The sequence below is a fragment of the Chionomys nivalis genome, chromosome 8, assembly GCF_950005125.1.
Source record: "Chionomys nivalis chromosome 8, mChiNiv1.1, whole genome shotgun sequence".
Classification (NCBI taxonomy): Eukaryota; Metazoa; Chordata; class Mammalia; order Rodentia; family Cricetidae; genus Chionomys; species Chionomys nivalis.
In genome coordinates, this window is record NC_080093.1 from 56818812 (window position 1) to 56839737 (window position 20926).

General features: G+C 46.0%; 1 protein-coding gene across 1 annotated transcript; it reads right to left on the reverse strand.

Moving 5' to 3' along the window:
• Positions 1-10355: 10355 nt before the first annotated feature.
• Positions 10356-11309, reverse strand: LOC130880808 (olfactory receptor 287). The gene has a single exon (XM_057780022.1). The coding sequence runs from the start codon at positions 11307-11309 to the stop codon at positions 10356-10358; it is 954 nt and encodes a 317-aa protein (XP_057636005.1).
• Between the last annotated feature and the right edge of the window lie 9617 nt (positions 11310-20926).

Sequence of the window (20926 nt, forward strand, 5' to 3'; positions counted from 1 at the left end):
ACCCCTTCATATCAAAGGCCTCAACCCAGAGCTAGACTCACCACCCTGCTCCCCACAGAGACTCCCATGCACAGCAACATAAAAAAATAGTTAATGTAGGCGTGAATCATAGCAACAGTGATCACGGTGACTAATGAGTAAGCACAGATTAAAGGGAGGCTACTGCCAAAAAGAATATTTTTATATAGAAGATTGTTGCAGAGCAGCCCAGCATCAAATCCGGTGGATGGTATCTATCCCTAGAATAAGCTCTCAAATCGCTAAGTAGTCAGCTAGGGTCATGAATTTCCCCCAGAATGAAGAAAATTCACCACGACCCTTCCGTCACCAAGCTGGGACCACACAGCAATGTGTCTCCGTCCTTCCTCCTCTCAGCCAGACCCAGCTCCAAAAATAATGCTCTGTATAGGTGGAAAGAGATGTGTGAACAGATGCTTGGACCCCAAACCCTGAGATTCCACTGCAAGGGGATTCCATCCCTGTCTCGCTGGGTCAATACAAAGACTGCAGTATGATAGTCACACTGGAGTCTTGTTGGTCTGCTTAGGGCTGCAGAAGCTAGATTCTACCAAAACCATCCATATAGGAGAGATGGCTCAGGGCCTGGAGAGATGGCTCAGAGGTTAAGAGCATTGCCTGTTCTTTCAAAGGTCCTGAGTTCAATTCCCAGCAACCACATGGTGGCTCACAGCCATCTGCAATGGGGTCTGGCGCCCTCTTCTGGCCTGCAGACATACACACTGACAGAATATTGTATGCATAATAAATAAATAAATAATTTTTTTAAAAAGTTCTCACAGTCATTGCCTCTGAGGAGATGCTCTCAGTAAGGCTCATGACACTCCTGGGTGGCTCTGGCCCCACATAGCAGGTCTGAAGACCTCAGTGGAGCTTGTCAGATAGTCACATTCATTTCAAAAGGACAGCAAGAGGGAGGCAAGAAATGATGGGTGCGTGGCTTACCACTTGCAAGTTCCCGATCAGTGAAAGGATAAGAAACTCCTGCACTCACAAAGGCCTGGACAACAGAATAGCACTTTGGATAACGATTTACATTATCAGCCGCAGCTGAACGCATACATTGGGACAATGGTCACCTATTTGTGCTCTCAGGCACGGCCAACATCCACATCTCCCCCAATCATATGAGAATATCCAAATATTATTTATAATAGTCAAATAAGGGAGGCAATGCCACTGCTCCCAGGTGAGCGGATTGGTGTGGGCTGTCTATGCAACGGAAGCAGCCAGCAGTAAGGGGTGGTGAACCGTCCCACAGAACACCACGGAGAACCTGCAGATCATGCAGACGGAGGTAAGGAAGACTGGGGGTCTTGCTCTGCCGGTTCTCGGTGGGGTGCTATCCACTTGCTCAGCTTATGATACTTATCCAATCCTACCTTTATAGCTCAGGCACTGTTCTATAAATTTCTATTTATTTTCCATAAATAGTTTACACACCTAGAAAAAGTATGTGATTCCTTTAAAATATGGACTGTGAAAGAACTGACTGAAAATCCCCAACATCCCAAAGAGCAGCATGGAGAGCCCCTTCCGCTGCTTGATTGCATCCAGGAAAGACCAGCTTCAAGACACATGAAGGCGTTTTATTCTGTGACAGACCAGAGAGTCCAGATGAACTACAGTGTAGCCAGCGGCAGGAGGCAAATTCCACAAAGACGGGGAAACAAGATGGCTGCCAAGCCAGGACACCCTTAGCTCACCACCTTCTCCCTGCCCCTCCCCTGAGAGGCATTTTGAGAGGAGCAACCTCTATATTAATGAGTTCATCTCAATCTGCCATTTCCCTTCAGGAGGGCTTGTTACCTAACACACAATTACTTGTTTAAATTAATTAAATGCTCTGAAATAATTAATTCCTAGATGAATTTGAAGCGTTATTATTTGGAATAGTTTTCACCATCCAGTGATAATACCTAGGATTCTTTTTGGCTAATGAACCAGAACAATCAATTTCCTGATGGACCCAGAGTCTGGCAAGGTGGCCGGCCCCCATGGCTGTTCAGCCTCCCACAGCCCTTCCTCCCTTCTTTTTAATGGGACCCCAGGGAGAGCAACGGGTAGTCCCCTGGTTCTTAAAACTTCTCACAGAAGTTGGCTGGAATCTTTGCACACTGTAAATCTGATTGGGTACCCAGAGGTTTGCACGCTATTCCCCCGCTGCCTAAAGCCCATGAACTTTTTATCAGAAACAAAGTTCAAAATAAAATAGTAACAATAAAAACAGCATTCCTCACACAGGGCTGCCAGGCCCTTGGGTGGAGCAGGTTAAGGAAGAGACAAGAGTGCGGGTTCCCCCGTGGGCTGTATGAGTGACGGCAGCAGAGATCAGAGAGCAGAGCCACCCGCACCGGCTCCCTAGAGGTGAACTACTGCCATCTGCTGCCTACATGGGCCTGTTAGTCACAGCGGCAAGAAAGTCGAGGTTCCCTGGCACAAAAGTCAGGCAGATTTAGGTGCGGCTAGGGCTCTCTAGCAGTCAGGGGCAGGTGCCTCAGCAGAAGCCCCTCCATTAAAGAAGATGGGCGCTCAACCAGGGGCCCCTTTGCTCCTTTTCAGTCAGCATCACCTTAGAGGTCATCTCATGAGAAAATTGTCTCCTCAACCAATGCCTACTCAGTAAATGTCCTTCAGCCAAAGTCTCCCCAAAGAGCGACCCTGAGCAAGTGTTCCTTCAGTGGGTGTGTGCTCCACAGATGTCTTTTGGTATGAAACCCTCAACAAGCATCCCCTTGAAGGTTGGCCCTTAGCAGGTGTCCCTTCAATGGGTGCCTCTTCTAATGTGCCTTTTGTCTCATAAACCACTTGGGGAAGAAACTGTAGCCTCTCACTGGCCTTGTGGGCTAAAGAGCACCCACTTGCTGGGCAGCAGAGAAATTAGTAAAGGAATAAAGTATATAAAGGGGGCCAGGAGCCAGGGTCAGCCAGCAAGTGGCAAAGGTATCCCACTGCCCAGTCACCACACATGGGGCTTCAGCTGCTTATATTTCCAGCTGCATGGGGAAACTGGGAATGGCCAGAAGAGGGTACCAGATCCCCTGTAAATGGGCTTAGAGATAGTTGTATGCTGTAATGTGAGTTCTAGGTATCAAACCTGGGTACTCTGGAAGAGCAATCAGTGATCATGACTGCTGAGCCATCTCTCCAGGTCCTACAGTGACTTTTGTAGTAGTGTGGGGTCGCCATGACCAGATCACCACTGTTCCCAAGTGGCAGAGACAAACCTGGCAGGCAAGCATCCATAATTCTTTTGCTCATTTTCGGTTTCAGTGGGGATAAGGCTTTGGAAAGAAATGTTGTTGGCAGGGGCTGGAGAGACGGCTCAGAGGTTAAGAGCATCGCCTGCTCTTCCAAAGGTCCTGAGTTCAATGCCCAGCAACCACATGGTGGCTCACAACCATCTGTAATGGGGTCTGGTGCCCTCTTCTGGTCTGCAGGCATACAGACAGAATATTGTATACATAATAAATAAATAAAATATTTAAAAAAAAAGAAATGTTGTTGGCAATTATTGATTCTAATCAACTGAACACAGGTTTACTTACTTAACTCTGTGAGCAATCCAGATAAATCAGCATGTCAAGAAGGAAGAAGCCAGGGGTCACCTGGAGATCCTGTCCACAGAATGGCTTTGGAATCGCCACCCTTTGGCCACAAAACCCCACTGGAGGAGAGCTGGGCCTTTAATGTCCTGACCTGAGCCTGGCCTGAGCTGCACATGAATTCTGCACTCTATTTGTGAATCTGTATTCACAGAAGTGAGAAATGTTGCCTTCTCTTGGGCTGAGATCCGGGTCACGTCCACAGCCAGGCAGATTACCTGGAGAGGCCTAAACAGGAACCACAGTCCTGAACAACACAAGGCCACCTTATCCCAGTGAGGAACAGTGTCCTAAAGCAACTAACCTAAAGGAACATTCCTATAACTAGAAATAAAGAAAACAGTAAATAAATATGGAAAATCTAACATTTAATATGAATCCTGACCTGTTTCATTGTTTAGCTTTGTTTTGAGACACGGTCTTCATAAGTAGCCCAGGCTGGCCTGGAACTTATGACAATCTTCTTGCTTCAGTCTCTAAGGGTTGGAATTACAGACATGTGCCAATACACCTGACTCTATGAATTTTTATCTTAGAGAATTTCTGTATCTCAATGGGAGTAAAGGTACATTCTCAACTGACTCATGAGCTTTTATCCCACACATCCATAACAAGAACCCAGAGCCAGAACCATGGAATTGGAGCAATAATAACCCATTTCCCTTAACCCCAGCCCTGGCACATACAGAGTTATTGACTGACTAATTGACTGAAACTTTTCATAACCAATAATTAAAGTAAGGATAGAGACCCAACCCAAAATAAAATTGGACTAGAGCACCCAGCTTCCTTAGATATCAAAATTAGTGCTTTTTCAAGCTAATCTCACATTAATCTTGGGAGGGAAGGTAGTCTACTAACAATATCCTTTTAGACCAAGAGCTGACAAGAAACATGTGATGTCAAAATGAAGACTATGGCACTCTTAAAGGAAATGATGCTAGACTAAAAGATGCAGATGAACAGCATCCAGACTCTATAGGTCCAGCAGGAAGAAACTTTCTTTACTACAACCCTGTCCTAGAGCCTCAAAGATTTACCCTTCAATGAGTGGGTGGATTTGTGGATGGGTGAAGGATAGACAGATGAAGAGATAGCTAGATGACAGATGAATGAGTGGGTGTGTGGAAGGATGGGTAAGTGGATGGACTAATGAATGTATAATGGATGAGGAGGCAAGTGGATGGATGGATGGATATGTTAATGGGTGAGTTTATAGATTGGTGGATTGGTGGAAAGAGGTATGGGTGGTGGACAGATGAATGGATACCTGGGAGGGAGGGTGGGTGGATGGATGGATGGATGGGTGGGTGGATGGATGGATGGATGGATGGATGGGTGGATGATGGATGGATGGATGGGTGGATGGATGGATGGGTGAATGGATGGATGATGGATGGATGGATGGATGGATGGATGGATGGATGGATGATGGATGGGTGGGTGGGTGGATGGATGGATATATGGGTGGATGGATGATGGATGGAAGGGTGGATGGATGATGGATGGATGGGTGGGTGGATGGATGATGGATGGATGGGTTGGTGAGTGAATAGATGGGTGTAGGAGTAAACAGAGAAATAGGTAAATGGGTAGGCGGATGGATGGGTAGCTGACTTATTGAGCTGGAGGATGGTTGGATGACAGTGATAATGGCTGACTGACCTGTTCTCAGGATCCTTGGTCTAGAAAGTATCTATACTGGAAAAAAAAATAAATATTTTCCAAAAGGGTATGACATTCTAGCATTGTGACTGCATTTTTATGACTGAATAAGGAAATGCCTAGAAACCATCTAAACACATACTAAACCACTAACATGCATGAATATGCATGCCTCAGTAATGAGGCAAATCAATTAGGGTTTCTCAAATTCTTTAAAAGTTTCACATGAAAAAACTGAATCAAATAACAATCTTTCAAAAGAGAAAGCTCCAGACCCAGCCAGGTTCCTTAGTGAATTCTGCCAAATATATCAAAGTTATACAGTTCCTTGAAATCTAAGACTGGCAGACAGACATTTCCCAGCTCACTCTGCCAGACCAGTATCATCTGAGCACTCAACCTGACTAGGATTTTGTGAGAGGTACTAAGATAAGTAGTTCCCATGGCCATAGACACATAAATTCCCAACAGACTATTGGCATATCTTGCTCATTTTCAAATAAACATGTCATGGAAGTATTAGTCTGAACTTCAACAGTACACACAATTATTGTTAATAAGAAATAAAAAATACATATTAGTAAATAAACAAGTGCTTCAAAGTTGTTGCTAGGTGTGGTAGTGTACACCTTTGATCCCGGCACATGGGAATCAAGGGCTAATGAACCTCTATGAGTCTGTGGGGTAGCCAGGGCTACATAATGAGACCCTTTCTCAAAATAATTAAACCAAAAAGTATAAGTAAGTATGCATGTATATATGTATGAATGAATGAATGAACGAACGAACAAATGAATGAACAATCAAATGAATGAACAACCAAAGGAGATCAGTAAATGCAAACTGTCAATCATTATGCAGCCTTCCTGTTGTCATGGAAATATGGCTCCTATCCACTGGCTTGAACAGAACAGCTGATGTGGGGTTCCTTTTATATGCTGTGAATATGTTTTATTGCCATTGGTTAATAAAGAAGCTGCTTTTGGCCAATGGCTTAATAGAATATAGCCAGGATGGAAAAGATAGAAAGAGAGAGTAGGTGATATTAGAGAGAAGCCATGTAGCCACTGCAGGAGACAGACAGACACCGGACACCGGACACCAGAGAGAACCTTACCAGAAGGATATAACCACATGGAAATACACAAATTAATAGAAATTGGTTAATTTAATATGAAATAGTTAGCTAGAAATGTGCATAAGCTAATAGGCCAAGCAGTGTTTTAGTTAATACATTTTTCTTTGGTTATATCAGGTCTGGGTGGCTGGGAAATGAACAAGCAGCCTCTAACTACCCACAGCTATCAGATTTTTTCTTTGTACTGGTTGGATTTTTTTTTTCCAGCCTGACATAAGATAGAGTTATCTGGAAAGAGAAACTCAAACTAAAGCAATGCCTTCATCCAGACTGCCTATGGGAAAATCCGTAAGACATTTTCTTGATTAAGGATTGATGTGGGAGATCCCAGTTCACTATGGGTGATGTCACCACTGGGCAAGTCAACCTAGGGTGAATAAGAAAACAAACGGAGCAAGTGAGGATGAGCAATTCAGTAAACGACACTCCTCCATTGGCTTCTACTTTAGTTCTTGCCTCCAGTTTCCTGCGCTGAGTTCCTGCCCTGGACTCATTTGATGAAGGACTGTAATGTGGAACTTCAAGTCACTCCCTAAATCCCTTGAGTGGGGGGTGCATGTGTGCAGGTGTGTGTGCATGCGTGCATGCATATGTGTGTGTGTGTGTGTGTGTGCATGTGTGTGTTCATTCTGTCAACTCTGTTTCTTTAGAGCAGTGATTCTCAACCTTCCTAATGCCGTAACCCTTTAAAACCGTTCCTCATGCTGTGGTGACCCCCCAACCATAAATTTTCATTGCTACTTCACAACTGTAATCTTGCTACTGTTATGAATTGTAACTAAAATATCTGATATTCAGGATATCTGACATGTGACCTCTGTGAAAGGGTCACTAGACCCCCATTGAGGTCGTGACCCACAGATTGAGAACATCTGCTTTAGAGACTCTCCCCCTCCCCAACTAATACCCTCATCATATGGAGAAAATCAGTCACAAGAAAATAATAGGTATTCCCTTTCAGAATTCAGAAATTGTCTTGTTTCTGAGCCTAGGAAGTAAATTCTGTGTCGAATGTTGAATTTCCAGGAGATACTAGCTAGCTTTCTTGGGAAAGGTGAGACCCAGGAAGCACAGACCTGCAGGTCCCAGGGGGATCTGGGGTCCCCAGAACTTACCGTTCTGCACACACTGCAGGGCCCATTCAAAACCCTGCACTCAGTGCTGCATGGCACCACCTCCTGTCACAGTTCATAAGAATCTGGGACATTAACAAAACTGAGAGGTATTAGATGACCCCTGCCAGGTTAAGCCCAAGAGTGGGCTCTTCCATCCAAGGCTACATCTATCACCTTGACCCAAAGTAAGGTGACCGAGAAGGCACTGGTCACCTCCCGCCTCCCCAGTCACCTACTCTGTCTCTCTTTCTCAAAGCCACCCACCACCCTAGTGATCTCAGTGGAGGGGAGGACATCCGTGAAAGCAGTGCCATGTCAGAATGACAGAGGAGGGGACTAAGGGGTCCCTGACCTCAGACACATCACTAGGGATCTCAGAGTGTCTGGTTAGCCAGCAGCAAAGAGGCTGTTGCACAGCAGAGCACAGATACTGAGCACAGCCCCTCTATGCCACCACCTGTATCCCCCAGGAGCAGGTGGAGGTCATGAAACCACACAGTGTAGTGTGATACTGGCTTCTCCATCAAACACGAATGTCTGAACCTGGTAATCTTTAATTTATTACTTGGAAAGTAACCACAAACATGGAAAATACAATTGTCAACAACAGAGATGGCTGAGTGTTCAAGTTTAGTTGAGTGTGCAAGCCTGAGGGTCAGCATGTCCTCTGGCTCCAGTCCTCGGATGATAGGGGATTCTCGGCTGGTGGTGCCTGCATCCAAGCCCCGTCCTTAGCAGGGGTCACTGCAGAGAAGAGATTCTAAGCCATACTTGAGCTTCCCTTCTGGAAGACAGTGAAGACAAAAGTCAAAAAGTGGATCATATAGGCCTTGGCCTTGGGTTGGACAGGACAGGGAAGTCATAAAGGTTAGCACATGAAGCCAGAGGAGTGTCAAATGAGGCAGCCTGTGGTTAGCCCCAGTGATATTGGAGAGGATAGGAAGGGCCTACAAGGGGGCATCACCCTATTACCCAACAATTCCTCCTGGACAGCTAGAGTAAGTTGTGTGTTGAGCTTGGACCTACCACACAGCAGTCCTGATTCAGCCTGTAGCCAAGCCAGGCAGGCTCAGGCAGCTGATGTCTCAACCCAAACAAGAGGTGATCTGACCAAAGATCTGAAGTAACCAAAGTACAGACTCTCTCAGAGCCACTGGGGCCTCTCCAAATCCAAATGACCAGCCACTGATTTTCAATACAGGCCACCTAAGGAGTCCAGTTCTCTCTGGGGTCCCTAGGGCCTGAGAGATCAAGGTGGATGAGGTAGCGATCACAGGTGTCATTGGTTGTCTAAGTTAAAGGGAGGAAGCTAAGAAGACAGTGTGAGAGCTGGGGAACAACTGGGTCAGGAAAGGGCTTGTCTAGCTTTCATGAAGCTCTGGTTCAAGTCCCAGCCCCAGAAAACTGAGGGTTGGTGGTACACACCTGCAATCACAGCATTTGGGAGGTGGAGGCAGGAGGATCAGAAGTTCAAGATCATCCTCAGTTACACTGATGTGGGATTCCCCTCTATATGCTATTAATGTTTTATTACCATTGGTTAATAAAGAAGCTGCTTCAGGTTATAGCAGGGTGGAATATAGCCAGGCTGGAAGATAGATAGATAGATAGATAGATAGATAGATAGATAGATAGATAGATAGATAGATAAGGCGGAGTCAAGGAGACGCCATGTAGCTACAGAAAGAAACAGACGCTGAATCCTTACCAGTAAGCCACAGCCTTGTACCAATACATAGATTAATAGAAATGGGTTAATTTAAGATATAAGAGTTAGTTAATAAGAAGCCTGAGCTAATAGGCTAAGCAGTGTTGTAATTAATATAGTTTCTGTGTGGTTATTCTGGTCTGGGTGGCCAGGAATGAACAAGTAGTCTCCTGCTACATTTACATGGCTAGTTTGAAGCCAGCCTGAGACACATGAATCAATGTCTCCAAACAAGCAAACAGAACAGTCTATATTGCTTTATCTAATAAATTATGAAACAATATTAATGGCCCCTGCTCTAAGCACTCTGGACACACTAAGTCATTCATATTCACAAGGCTTCCTTGAGACAGTACTGTCATGGTCCCATCAATGAATGGAGATACAGGTACAGAATAGTGATGTGACAGATCCCTTCCATGCTGCTCCAAGAGTAAGTACCAATGTATTAGAGAATTACCCCAGTTCCTTTCCCAATTCCAGCAAGAACCTGAAACCACACGGGTATCCAGGACCCCATGACCCCTCTGGCCCCTTCCTGTACCTCCACTTCCAACAGCTAAGGACCCAGAAAGGTATGAAGTGTGGTGGAGGTGCTCTGAGATCCTAGTGTGGCCCCACAGAGCCCATGAAGGATGCCAGACTTCCTCAAAGTCATCTGTGCTTGGTTTCTGTTTTTTATTTTTGTTTTTCTTCGCTTTGCCACCATAGTTAACCTCTGTCTTCACGGACTCCTGATAGCCTAGCGTATCCTTCTTGGAGACTCCAGGTATGTCTGGGTGACATCTGTAGGGTGGTGAAGAGTCTATTGGACCAAGATGCAGACCTAGCAGAGGGTCTGGCCAGAACTGGTGCATAGCATCCAATATTATATCCCTTGGAGGAGAATTCCTAGGGACCCAGCACCTTGTTGGCTTTCCAGAATCTTCCTAAAACCAGGGGGGTGACAGCAAACATTATGAGACAAAGTCATGAGAGCAGAAACAAGGGTGGGTGTTATTCTAAGGTGTGCAGAGAGAAGTGCTGAATACTGGCACTGGCCCACAGGGCAGCCGAGGCCAGTCCTGCAGAGCAGCCTCTGAGGGGAAACGCACGTGGACGGGGACTTACTTTCCCTGCACTGTCCTGCGCAGAGCCTCCTTCACATCCTTGTTCCTCAGGGTATATATGAAAGGGTTCAACACTGGTGTGACAATGGTGTTGAGCACTGTGATAGCCTTGGTGAGGTCCAAGGAGCTCTCTACCGAGGTCCTCACATGCAAGAAGATAGTGGAGCCGTACCAAATCAGGACCACTGTAAGGTGGGAGGAGCAGGTGGAGAAGGCACGGCGCCGGCCCTGAGCAGAGGGAATCTTGATGATGGTCGTGATGATGTAGGCATAGGAGACCAGTGTGATACCACACGAGCCCAGAATGACACAGAAGGCGATACCGAAGGACACCAGCTCCACTACCTGTGTGTCAGTGCAGGACAACACTATCCAGGGTGAAATGTCACAGAAAAAATGGTTGATGACCCGTGAGCCACAGAAGGAGAGGCGGGTGATGAGGGCAGCAGGCACGGTGATGGCAGAAAAGCCACACAGCCAGGATCCAAGGGCCAATCGTGTAGCCAGCCCGGGTGTCATGATGCCACCATAACGTAGTGGCAGGCAGATGGCCAAATAGCGGTCATAAGCCATCACAGCCAGCAGGAAGTACTCAGTGCAGCCCAGAGAAAAGACGAAGTACATCTGTGTGGCACAGCCAGCCAAGGAGATGGCTCCACCTGGGAGAGCAAAGGTGGCCAGGGTCTTGGGCACACAGGCTGTGGTGAACCAGATCTCCAGGAAGGAGAGGTTGCAGAGGAAGAAGTACATGGGTGTCTGCAGGCATCTATGGGTCCCTACCAGGGAGATGATGGCTAGGTTTCCAGCTACTGTGAGCAGGTACATGACCAGGAAAAGGAGAAAGAGTCCAGCACGCAGGCTCCGTGGCCCGGGGAAGCCCAGCAAGATGAATGGTCCCGGTGTGGACAAGTTCTGGCCAGTGCCCCAAGCCATTGAGTATTTAGGGGACATGAACTACCAATCAGACAAGAAGAGGGCTCAGGAAGTGAGGGGACTGGCTCTTTTCTGTTCTCTATGGAGTCTACTCACCTAGTCCTACAAGCCCAGGACACAGGCAAGCCCAGTTCGACCTTAGGAGTAACTGGATAAGCAGCAGAAACCATGTCCCTGCAGCAGGAAGCCCCTCAGTCGGGTGTGCGTGCCATCTGCCCATTGTCTGTCCCCTAGGGGAGAAAGGGACCCCGTGTCCTTACCCTACAGTGTGTGTCACCTGGGGAAGAGAAATCCTAAGTCCAGAGTCAAGGAACCTAAAAAAGACAAGAACTATTGGGTTTCCAAAAGTGAAGTCATGAGTGCCTGGATCTTCAGTGTTTCCATCCAACAGACGAGGCCCCTGGAGACTGCACCTGCCGCACCGTGGAAATGCCTCACACAGAGAGCAACACCTTCAGTCGTAGAGCCCATAAACAGCCTTCTCCTCTTCTTTTCCTCCTTCTCCTCTAGCTCCTCCTTGCCTCGGGCTCTAACCTCAAACTGTTAGCTGAGGAAGCAATGAACCAGGTTTCCCCAAATTGTGATTAAAGAGTTGTCACTCTGAGCCTGTGAAAGGGCTCAGTAGGTAAAGGCGCCTGCTGCCAAGCCTGACTACCTGAGTTCCATCACCAGGACCCACACGGTGGAAAGAGAAAACTGATTCGTGAACACACACACACACAATTAAATGAATGACATACATAACTCATTTTGAGCGTCACTCTCACTTCTCCTAGCCAGAAGCTGATGGATGGGCCTGGGTGCTACAGTGTACATGGATGTGTTGGTAGATAAAATGGGTGTTTAATGGGTCCTGCAGCCCAAAAAGCCCAGGGTATCAGCACATTCCCCTAACTTCTTCCCAGAGCCAGTTGTTCCTGGGCTGACCAATCTTCTGGCACAGAGCCCAGAGGCATCTTCCTGGCATTTCTCCCTCCTCCTAGCCATGCACAAATGCACACTATACAGACATGCACACTCACAAGCGTTTACCTAAGCTGCCCTTCTGACCTATGTCCCTCCTCCTGGACCACCGTGCTCTACCTCCCAGTACTTAACCTCTTACTGATCACAAGCCAGCAGTCCCTCACCCAGAAGATCTGAAGGCACCTTGGGTGCCTTGCCTGCAGTCCTGTCCCCAGAGTCACAGCAGGCCTACACAGCTGTCCTTAATCAGCCCACGTCTGCAACCAAAACAGCATGTGCCACCTTAGGCCTGTTCCAGATGCTTGTTCAAGAGAATTCCCAGTTGCCTCCCTGAACAAGACTCCAGCAAGCCCACGGGAACCTTCATCCTGTCAGTGGCATCTGACCTGCTCAGGGAGACAGCCTTGACCTCCATGACACTGTCATCCTCTCTTAGTTCAAACTCAGACAAGCTTCTCATTTAGAAAAATGTTTTTCACAGTTACCAATCATAATGCAAGGGTAAAAAAAAAAAAAAGACACTGACAACCCCTGCTCCATCTGGAAGGTGACACTCTTCAGTGTGACATTTGCCCTACAGCCTCTTGCTTCTTCCTATATCCTTCATGTAATGATAGATCTCAGGTCTTCTCCTTTCCCTCCCACCCTAGGACCACATGTGGATGAGGGAGGGTTACTTACCTCTGCCAGAAGGACACCCAGACTCTAGAATCACCCCAGTCATCAGCCCACACAGCTGCAGCTGGTAGGTGTTCCCAGAGACAAGTTTGAAGTTGCCAATCTTGGTCCCAAGCCAGAATGGGGGCCATCACCTAATGCATGGTACATGTGGGTCCAGAGGTAATATGACTACCCATTTACGCTAAAGTGGCCTGTTCCTGAGGGGTCAGGGATGGGTCTGCAAGCATAAGAACTCCCTTGTCCAAGTTAACTCAGGGATGTCCTCAGCCCCTATGGAAGTAAGAGATGCAGGATTAGCCAGCCAGGTCTTCAGCATGCCCCCCTAAGCATCCTGAGTATAGAAAGGTCGCATTGAGTATAACCCTTTGGTAGACTGACCAGCCCCAGGGGCACAAGACTACCCTGCTCAAGCAGCCCTGGCTGTGGTCACCGGAGAGTGACCACTCCTAGCTCCACTCAGGTCAGACCTGGTGCATGAAGGACCATGAGAGGGAGCAGCTAAGCCTCGGATGCTCTGCTCCGTGGGCTCCAGCCACACTTCAAACAGCAGCCACATAGCTCTTCCGGGGACCAGGCCTGAGCAGATACTATCTGTACCAACCTCTTCCAGCAGTCAGCCTGATAGTGGCCAGATCCCACGCAGAGGCTGCTGTGATCCTCTCCAGCCCAGCCAACAAAAGTATCTTACGGGGTGGCAGGTACCTCTACCTGCCCATAAGGGCCAGGCCAGCCCTGGCCCTGGCAGAAAGAGTTTCCTGAGCTTGGCTATTTCTGCATCTCCCCAATCCAGGCCTGTGAGGACAGGTTTGCCAATTACATAGCTGGCAAGAGCCAGGCCCTGGAGGCTTAGAGGAGCCCCTAGGGTGGCCCTCCTGCCCTTGGGCCATACCACACTTCCTGCCCACATTGGCTCTCTGCTGGCACTGAAATCCAGGCCAGGTGCCCACACATCCGTGGAGCAGTGGCCAGATCTATGCACACAGGGTGCAGTTTACCTGCCCACCAGATTCTGGTGCCACTGGAAGATTTTCTGCGCCTCAGTTTCCCTCTGTGTAAGTAGGGCAGTGACATCCTGCTTACCTATGCAGGCTGGGAAACAGCTTGTGATCTGTCCCTCTTCTAGCACCCCTACAACCTTCTAGAAAAGCTGTTGCAGCACACAACAATCCAGATTGGTTTTCCTCGTCCACACGGGGCTACTCCTCTGAGGAGAGAATACCTCCGCTCATGTGATCTAGGCAAGGAGCTGCCCCTAATGACCATGTGGCATGGGACATGGCCCAACTCTGAGCTCTGGGAGCATCAACATTGAGCTCCCCCTCCCGCAAGGCCCATACCTCTGGAACTCCCTTAGGGTGCCGGGAACCAGCATGAGGCTTACAGCCACAGAGTTGTATGGGTTTGATCACATGGTGTCTGGATCTCAGTGGCAGGGACTAAGCTGCTTGCAGTTGGACCTTGGAGGTAGTGTGAATGCCCTTGCCACGGCAGTCCATGTCTTCCCTACAGCTTTGAGATCCCAGAACATCGAGTGCTTGGCAGCTGTTCAGGAGATATGTAGACCTCAATGGACCACAATCAAAAGTCTCACTGCCCTGGGGATGCAACCTCTACACAGGACCTTGGATGCCCTAATTGGTAGCTCATTAAAAAAAATAGTTGCAAAATCTCTCCAAGGCCCCATCAATTGGCACCTACAACAGAAGCTGCCTGGTCTGGAGAAACACAGGACTGCCTTCTGTTAGGCTGCATATGCTGTCTCCCACCATGATGACATCATTGGCATCTCAAGGATGAAGAAGCAGAAGGAAGGTTTCTCAGCACAGACAGCTCAGAACTTTGGATGTTGCTTCCGTGTGGCCTTGGTTTATTTTTCCCCTGTCAGCTCTCAGGATTCATGGCGCACACATTCCCTAAGTTCTTTTCTCGTGACTCACCTAGCCTTTCACAGGAAGTTCCAGGGACCATGCTGCCGGCACCTCTATGGCTTAAGGACACACTGGCAGTGGGAAACTCTGATTTTCCTAACTGTGATTGGTGCTCTTACACATTCCCCAATGACAGTTGAATCATAGTTTAGAATTAAATCCACAGCTCTCCACTAACATAACCATCCTCATGTAAGGGAAAGCTGGGGGACAATGAGACTGGCACTCACAGGACACCCTACTCTTAAAATTCCATTCTCAATAAAATGAGGTAGAAAACCTCCCCAAATCTCAACCCCAGAGATCAGGAACAAAATACCAAGGAATCTACCCTAAGGTGTCTTCGTTTAAAAAAAAAAGTACAAATAAACACCCTTCAGTGGTGTGTGTGTGTGTGTGTGTGTGTGTGTGTGTGTGTGTGTGTAAGAGAGAGAGAGAGAGAAAATAAACACATCTGCCACAAGGCATTAGAACAAGGCTTGTCCTGAAGCCATGCCAAGTTCTATGATAAGATGGCCAAAATCAATCCATTTTAGAGTGAAGAAGAATGTCTGTGAGCCTTAGGCCTCCCGCCTAGCTCAGGGTGCCTCAAGGCTGACAGCAAGCCTCAGAAGAGGAGTCAGCTTGCTTTCCCTTAAGTTTTGTGGGAACCCTGGAGTGGGGGGCAAGATGGTAGCCTGTGCCATTCCTGCAAGTCTGTAGACAGGCTCAGAGTTGGAAAAGACAGTATCTTGGGATGAACAGGTCCTGGTACCCCAAATTTACTCAGAAAGATTAGTGACAACTCCATAGAGCCATGACTTCTACCTGGGAGATGACTGCAACCCTATGGAGACCTTGAAATCCTACAAAGACCAGGGAAAGGCCCTAGGGGAGCACTAGCCTAGGCTCAGCTGCACAGGCAAGCTCAAGGCATGTCTGAAATGCAATATTTCATCTGAGGTTCTCTCTTCCCAGGTTGTCAAGGTGACAACTCAAGATATTACACCTTGTGAGCCAAAGTTCTCCAAATCAGAGTGTTTGCATATAAAGCATCCAGATAGTTTGAATTCCACTAACCTTGTAGACACATGGAATGCCAAAGTCAACAAACCAAGATGGCACTGGGTCATCCTTTGTCCCTTTTGACAGATACTTGTTTCTGACCCCTGTGTCTGGCAGGTGCTCTCATAACTACTACATAAGGAGCTAAAATGAAAGTTGGGCTTGATGGACCCCTGGCCCTGGTTATTTCAATGATCTACAAAATGATTTCAAACAAACAGATGAAGGAGAAAAAAATCAAACCAGGCATGGTGTTACATACTTTTAAACCAAGCACTTTGAAGACAGAGACAGGTGGATCTCGGTGAGTACAGGCAAGCCTGGTCTACATAGCAAGTTCCAGGATGGACAGGACTCTGTAGAGAGATCCTATCTCAAAAAGATGATAGATGGATAGATAGATAGATGATAGATAGATAGATAGATAGATAGATAGATAGATAGATGATAGATAGATAGATGATAGATAGATAGATAGATAGATAGATAGATAGATAGATAGATAATAGATAATTTTAAAAATAAAAAAAAATCAAACAAAAATGTTGGAATGATGAAAAACCCAGCAAGTCAGAGTGGAAAGATCAGCAATGGACTACATTAAGCAAAAGAAAGAGCGTTGAGACCTGTGATAGTCTGGATGCAATTGAGCCCCATAGGCTCACCAGTAGAAGGTGTGGCATTGTTGGAGGAAGTGTGTCTCAGGTCACTTCCTGCTGCCTGAGGATCAAGCTGTAGAACTCTCAGCTCCTTCTCCAACACCATGTCTGCCTGCATGACACCAAACCATGATAACAATGAACCAAACCTCTAAACTATAAGCTATCCCCAACTAAATGCTTTCCTTTATAAATTGCTATAGTCATGTGTTGCAGGAGATTGTTTTGTTGCCACTCCTAGACTGCCAAATAAATGAGGAAAAGCAAGTTTTAAGTCAGGAAATTTGAGTAAAATGGCTCAAAGTCTCTTTAATTCTTTTCAAAAGTCAGAATTACTGCTATTCTCCTAGTATTACTAGATATTCCATAACCTCTTAATATAGTTAGACTCTCAATATATAGAAAGAGTTGTTTTACATATTAAAATCATTGAACTTATTCCAGATGATTCAAAATTTACTTTGCTATTTATTCTTTTACAAGAAATACTCATGGGCTGGAGAGATGGCTCAGTGGTTAAGAGCATTGCCTGCTCTTCCAAAGGTCCTGAGTTCAATTCCCAGCATCCAGATGGTGGCTCACAACTATCTGTAATGGGGCCTGGTGCCCTCTTCTGGCCTGCAGGCATACACACAGACAGAATATTGTATGCATAATGAATAAATAAATAAATATTTTTTTAAAAAGAAATACTCAGGAATAGAAAAAAATCTCTTGTATATAATACATATGAGATCCCATACAGGCCTACCAGGCCCTATAGCAAAACGTAATGATGAAATTGATCAGCTATTCATAGGAAATGTGTTAGAAGCCTCAGAATTTCTTAAGAAACACCATGTTGTAGGGAGCGGGGCCCCTTGTTTGTCCCGGCTGCCCAGCTCCCAGCCACCCAGCTAGATTAACCCCCAAAATAATCACAAAGAAATTGTATTAATTTAAATACTGCCTGGCCCATTAGTTCTAGCCTCTTATTGGCTAACTCTCACATATTAGTTTAACCCATCTCCATTAATGTGTATCGCCTCTTGACTTTGGCTTACTGGCATGAGTCTAACCAGCATCCATCTTGGGCAGGAGAACCATGGCGTCCAAACTCTGCCCTTGGCAAATGAATGTGTTTCACTTTGTGGAGTTTGGAAAATTAAAGTATATGTACCATAGTATGGATACTTACTCAGGATTTCAATGGGCACCTGCTCTGAGTTCTGAAAAGGCTGATTCTGTAATTGCACATGTATTAGTAGATATAGCCAACATGGGGATACCTGTACAAATTGAGACTGACAATGCTCCAGCATTTGTGTCCAGTAAAATGAAACGGGTTTTTGCATGCTACAGTATAAAGTATATTACAGGTATACCATACAATCTTATAAGACAAGCAGTTATAGAAAGATCTAATCACACTTTAAAAGATATGCTTAATAAACAGAAAGGAATAATAAAAACCCCTAGAGATAGATTGCACAATATTTTATTAACTTTAAATTTTTCAAATGTCAATAAGAAAGGAACAACAACTACAGAGAGATACTGGATAGTATTAAAAAAATTTCTGAATTAAATCAGCCTGTATACTTTAAAGATGTGTTAAGCTCAGAATGGAAATCAGGATATGTGTTACATTGGGAAAGAGGTTTTGCTTTTGTTTCCACAGGAGAAGACAAGCTTACTATTTTTAGATCTATTCTGGTTGCCATTTAAATATGAACTTAAAGGTGTTCCTCATTGGACCAAAGACATCTCTGTCCAAACCATACATTGGTCTCTGGATAGCAGAAAACATACATGCTTCTAACATGCTGGGACTCAAAGGTATGAGTCTATTTCTTTTGCTTACAGATACCTGTTATCTGCTCTTTTTCTACAATATGTGTTTTTCTTTAAGTAAATAAATTTTAACTTCTGTTTCTAGTTTAAACTTATCTCAGTAGGCTTCCACTTGTCCGGCAACTGCATCTAAGCATGAGTTGCTGACTGCAACCTGCTCTGAATGGTGGTGAGCCCTGGACTTCCTGAAAGCTGATGTGGACCAGTCCAGCTGATATGAACACTCCCTGTCCCTTCAAAGGAGTCTGATGAGTGCCCAATTGCCTGAATTTCCTCCCTACCTTTGGCTAGCTTTTCAACCTACTTGGGCCTGGATAACAATGCACCAATGTCAGCTTGAAGTAGCTGCAGAAAGAAACACTTCATCCCATGCCCCCTGCCAAAAATAGGTTGAAAGGCTGAGACAAGGCAAAACACCCTGGCATGGTGGACAGGACAACTACCTATAGTGCCTGTTAATATACCAGGTCCAGAGCTGTCAATTAATAGATTTATTAATTTAAGTAGTTCCATGCCTCCTTAAAACGAGGGGTAAGCAGGACCCAAGATTAAGTCTTGTTATTGTTGCTCACAAAGGGGGAAAAGTGAGGGCCAGCCATGATAAGCTAAATACGGGCAGGTCACCCAAAGGAAGTTCTTTATTTCCAACCATTATCACCCACCAGAGTAGAACTCAACCATCCATAAATTTAATAAGAGGCCTGAGTCTCAGTAGTTTGCCCTGAGGCAATACCTGGTTGCAGGAGGAACCACAAACTGAGATTACCGGACCACCGCCCAAGAATAGACCATTCGAAGGAAATGCCTAACATTCCAACTGCTGTAGATAGGATCACCTGCTTGTGCACATTCACCAGGACACCCCTAGACAAATGTCAGCCAATCAGGGGTCCTGAACCTCAGAAACCCCTCACCCCAACCTTTACTATTATAAAAACCCAATTCTAATTTAGCTCGGGACTCTCCAGTTATTCCAATACATTGAAAGTGTGGAGAGACCGAGTTTGCAAACTTATTAAAATAAAGGATATTTGCTTTTACATATGGGACTCAGTCTCCTTGTTGGCTTTTGCAGGGACTTTGTGAATTTGGGCACAACAATTATCAAGAGTGATAAAGATTAGATTCAAACCAGGAGAGACTTCTTAATTAGGAAAGGCAATAGTTCATCAAACTGCATGGCCTTTCCATCTAAATTAATTTATAAGACTAACAAATGTCTTTCATTGGATCCCACATAACTTGCCAAAAAAGGGAAGGGCTTTAACTTTAACATAGTAAAACTATATTCAATGAGAAATACCTTTATAAGTTCCAGTCCATTAGTATTTTGTAAATTCGAAGAAAATACCACATTATCTATTCTGTCTTGGTGAGTCCAAAGTTTTGTACCTACCATTATTGAATCTTGGATTATTTGTCCCTTAGGTCCAATAATATTCACTTTATGAAACTTGATAAACATTTGGTGTTCCAATGTTCAGGGGGAAATATTTGCTTTATCTTCTTGAAGGATTTCTCATTTACTAATATGTAGTTGTGTTCTTTAACTCTTCTGGCTGAGTTTTCCCTGGATTCTATTTTTGCAGACTTGAGTACAGTTGCTTCTGCTTATTTCGGACTCTTAACTGCACTGCATATAATTTCCCCCCTTTCACATTCAGTCTTTGCCAGTGAGAATGAAACCCACCCCCCATTCCCTCCCTTCTGCTTCCTCTCCTATCCTCCCCCCCCCACCATTCTTCCCTCCCAATTTTGTGTACTTTTGTAATACCCACTGAATCCGTTTAATGTTGTCTGTGTGGACATGGGTGTAGAACAATCCCTAGAGCATGGGTAGTCCCTCAGAGCCTGCGTTGCTGAAGAACACTGACTCTCCTTTCCCCAGAAGCAATCGATTGTTCCTGAGCTACAGATGAACTTCATGAGCCCCTCCCCCATCTATGCTGGGATTTTGTGCAGATCTTCTTGTGACAGACTTTCCCTGGGGAGATGCAACACAGATGTCTGCTTACTTGAGAAAAGGAGCCCATACTAGACCAAAGTCATGTGCTGTCTACAGGTCAGCTATGCTAAGCAGTGGGCTCCTCTCTGAGGGGAGGGGGTCTGGGGCTGGGAGCTTGGGTCACTCTGTACTTTCCTCCTCTTGTGTTGAGTGTTCTTCCTACCGCTTCATGAAATGAATGAGTGGGTTGAATACAATGAAAGGGGCACTCTGAAATCTGAGGGAAAGGGCCTTGATTCTCAGACTTCTCCGGGGTAGACTACCTGTGGGAAGCCTGGTGCTGAGGAGAAGGAAGGCTTCCCAGCTGAGCACAGTCCCCCTTGGGCCCACAGGAATCTCCACAGAACTCAATAAATTGTCTTGAGAACAATTACAGTCCTCAGGACTGCGAGAGCAAGGCCACTGAGGAGTGTATAACGATCAAGGAGACCCAAAGCGGCAGGCCCCGTGAGATGAGAAGAACTTCTTCCACACCTGCAGTAAGACACGCAGAGACGCTGCAGGGACCCTGCCTGGCTT

Bases quoted from the DNA above. Each gene is read 5' to 3' on its own strand.
- LOC130880808 (XM_057780022.1), bottom strand. From the start codon at position 11,309: ATGTCCCCTAAATACTCAATGGCTTGGGGCACTGGCCAGAACTTGTCC.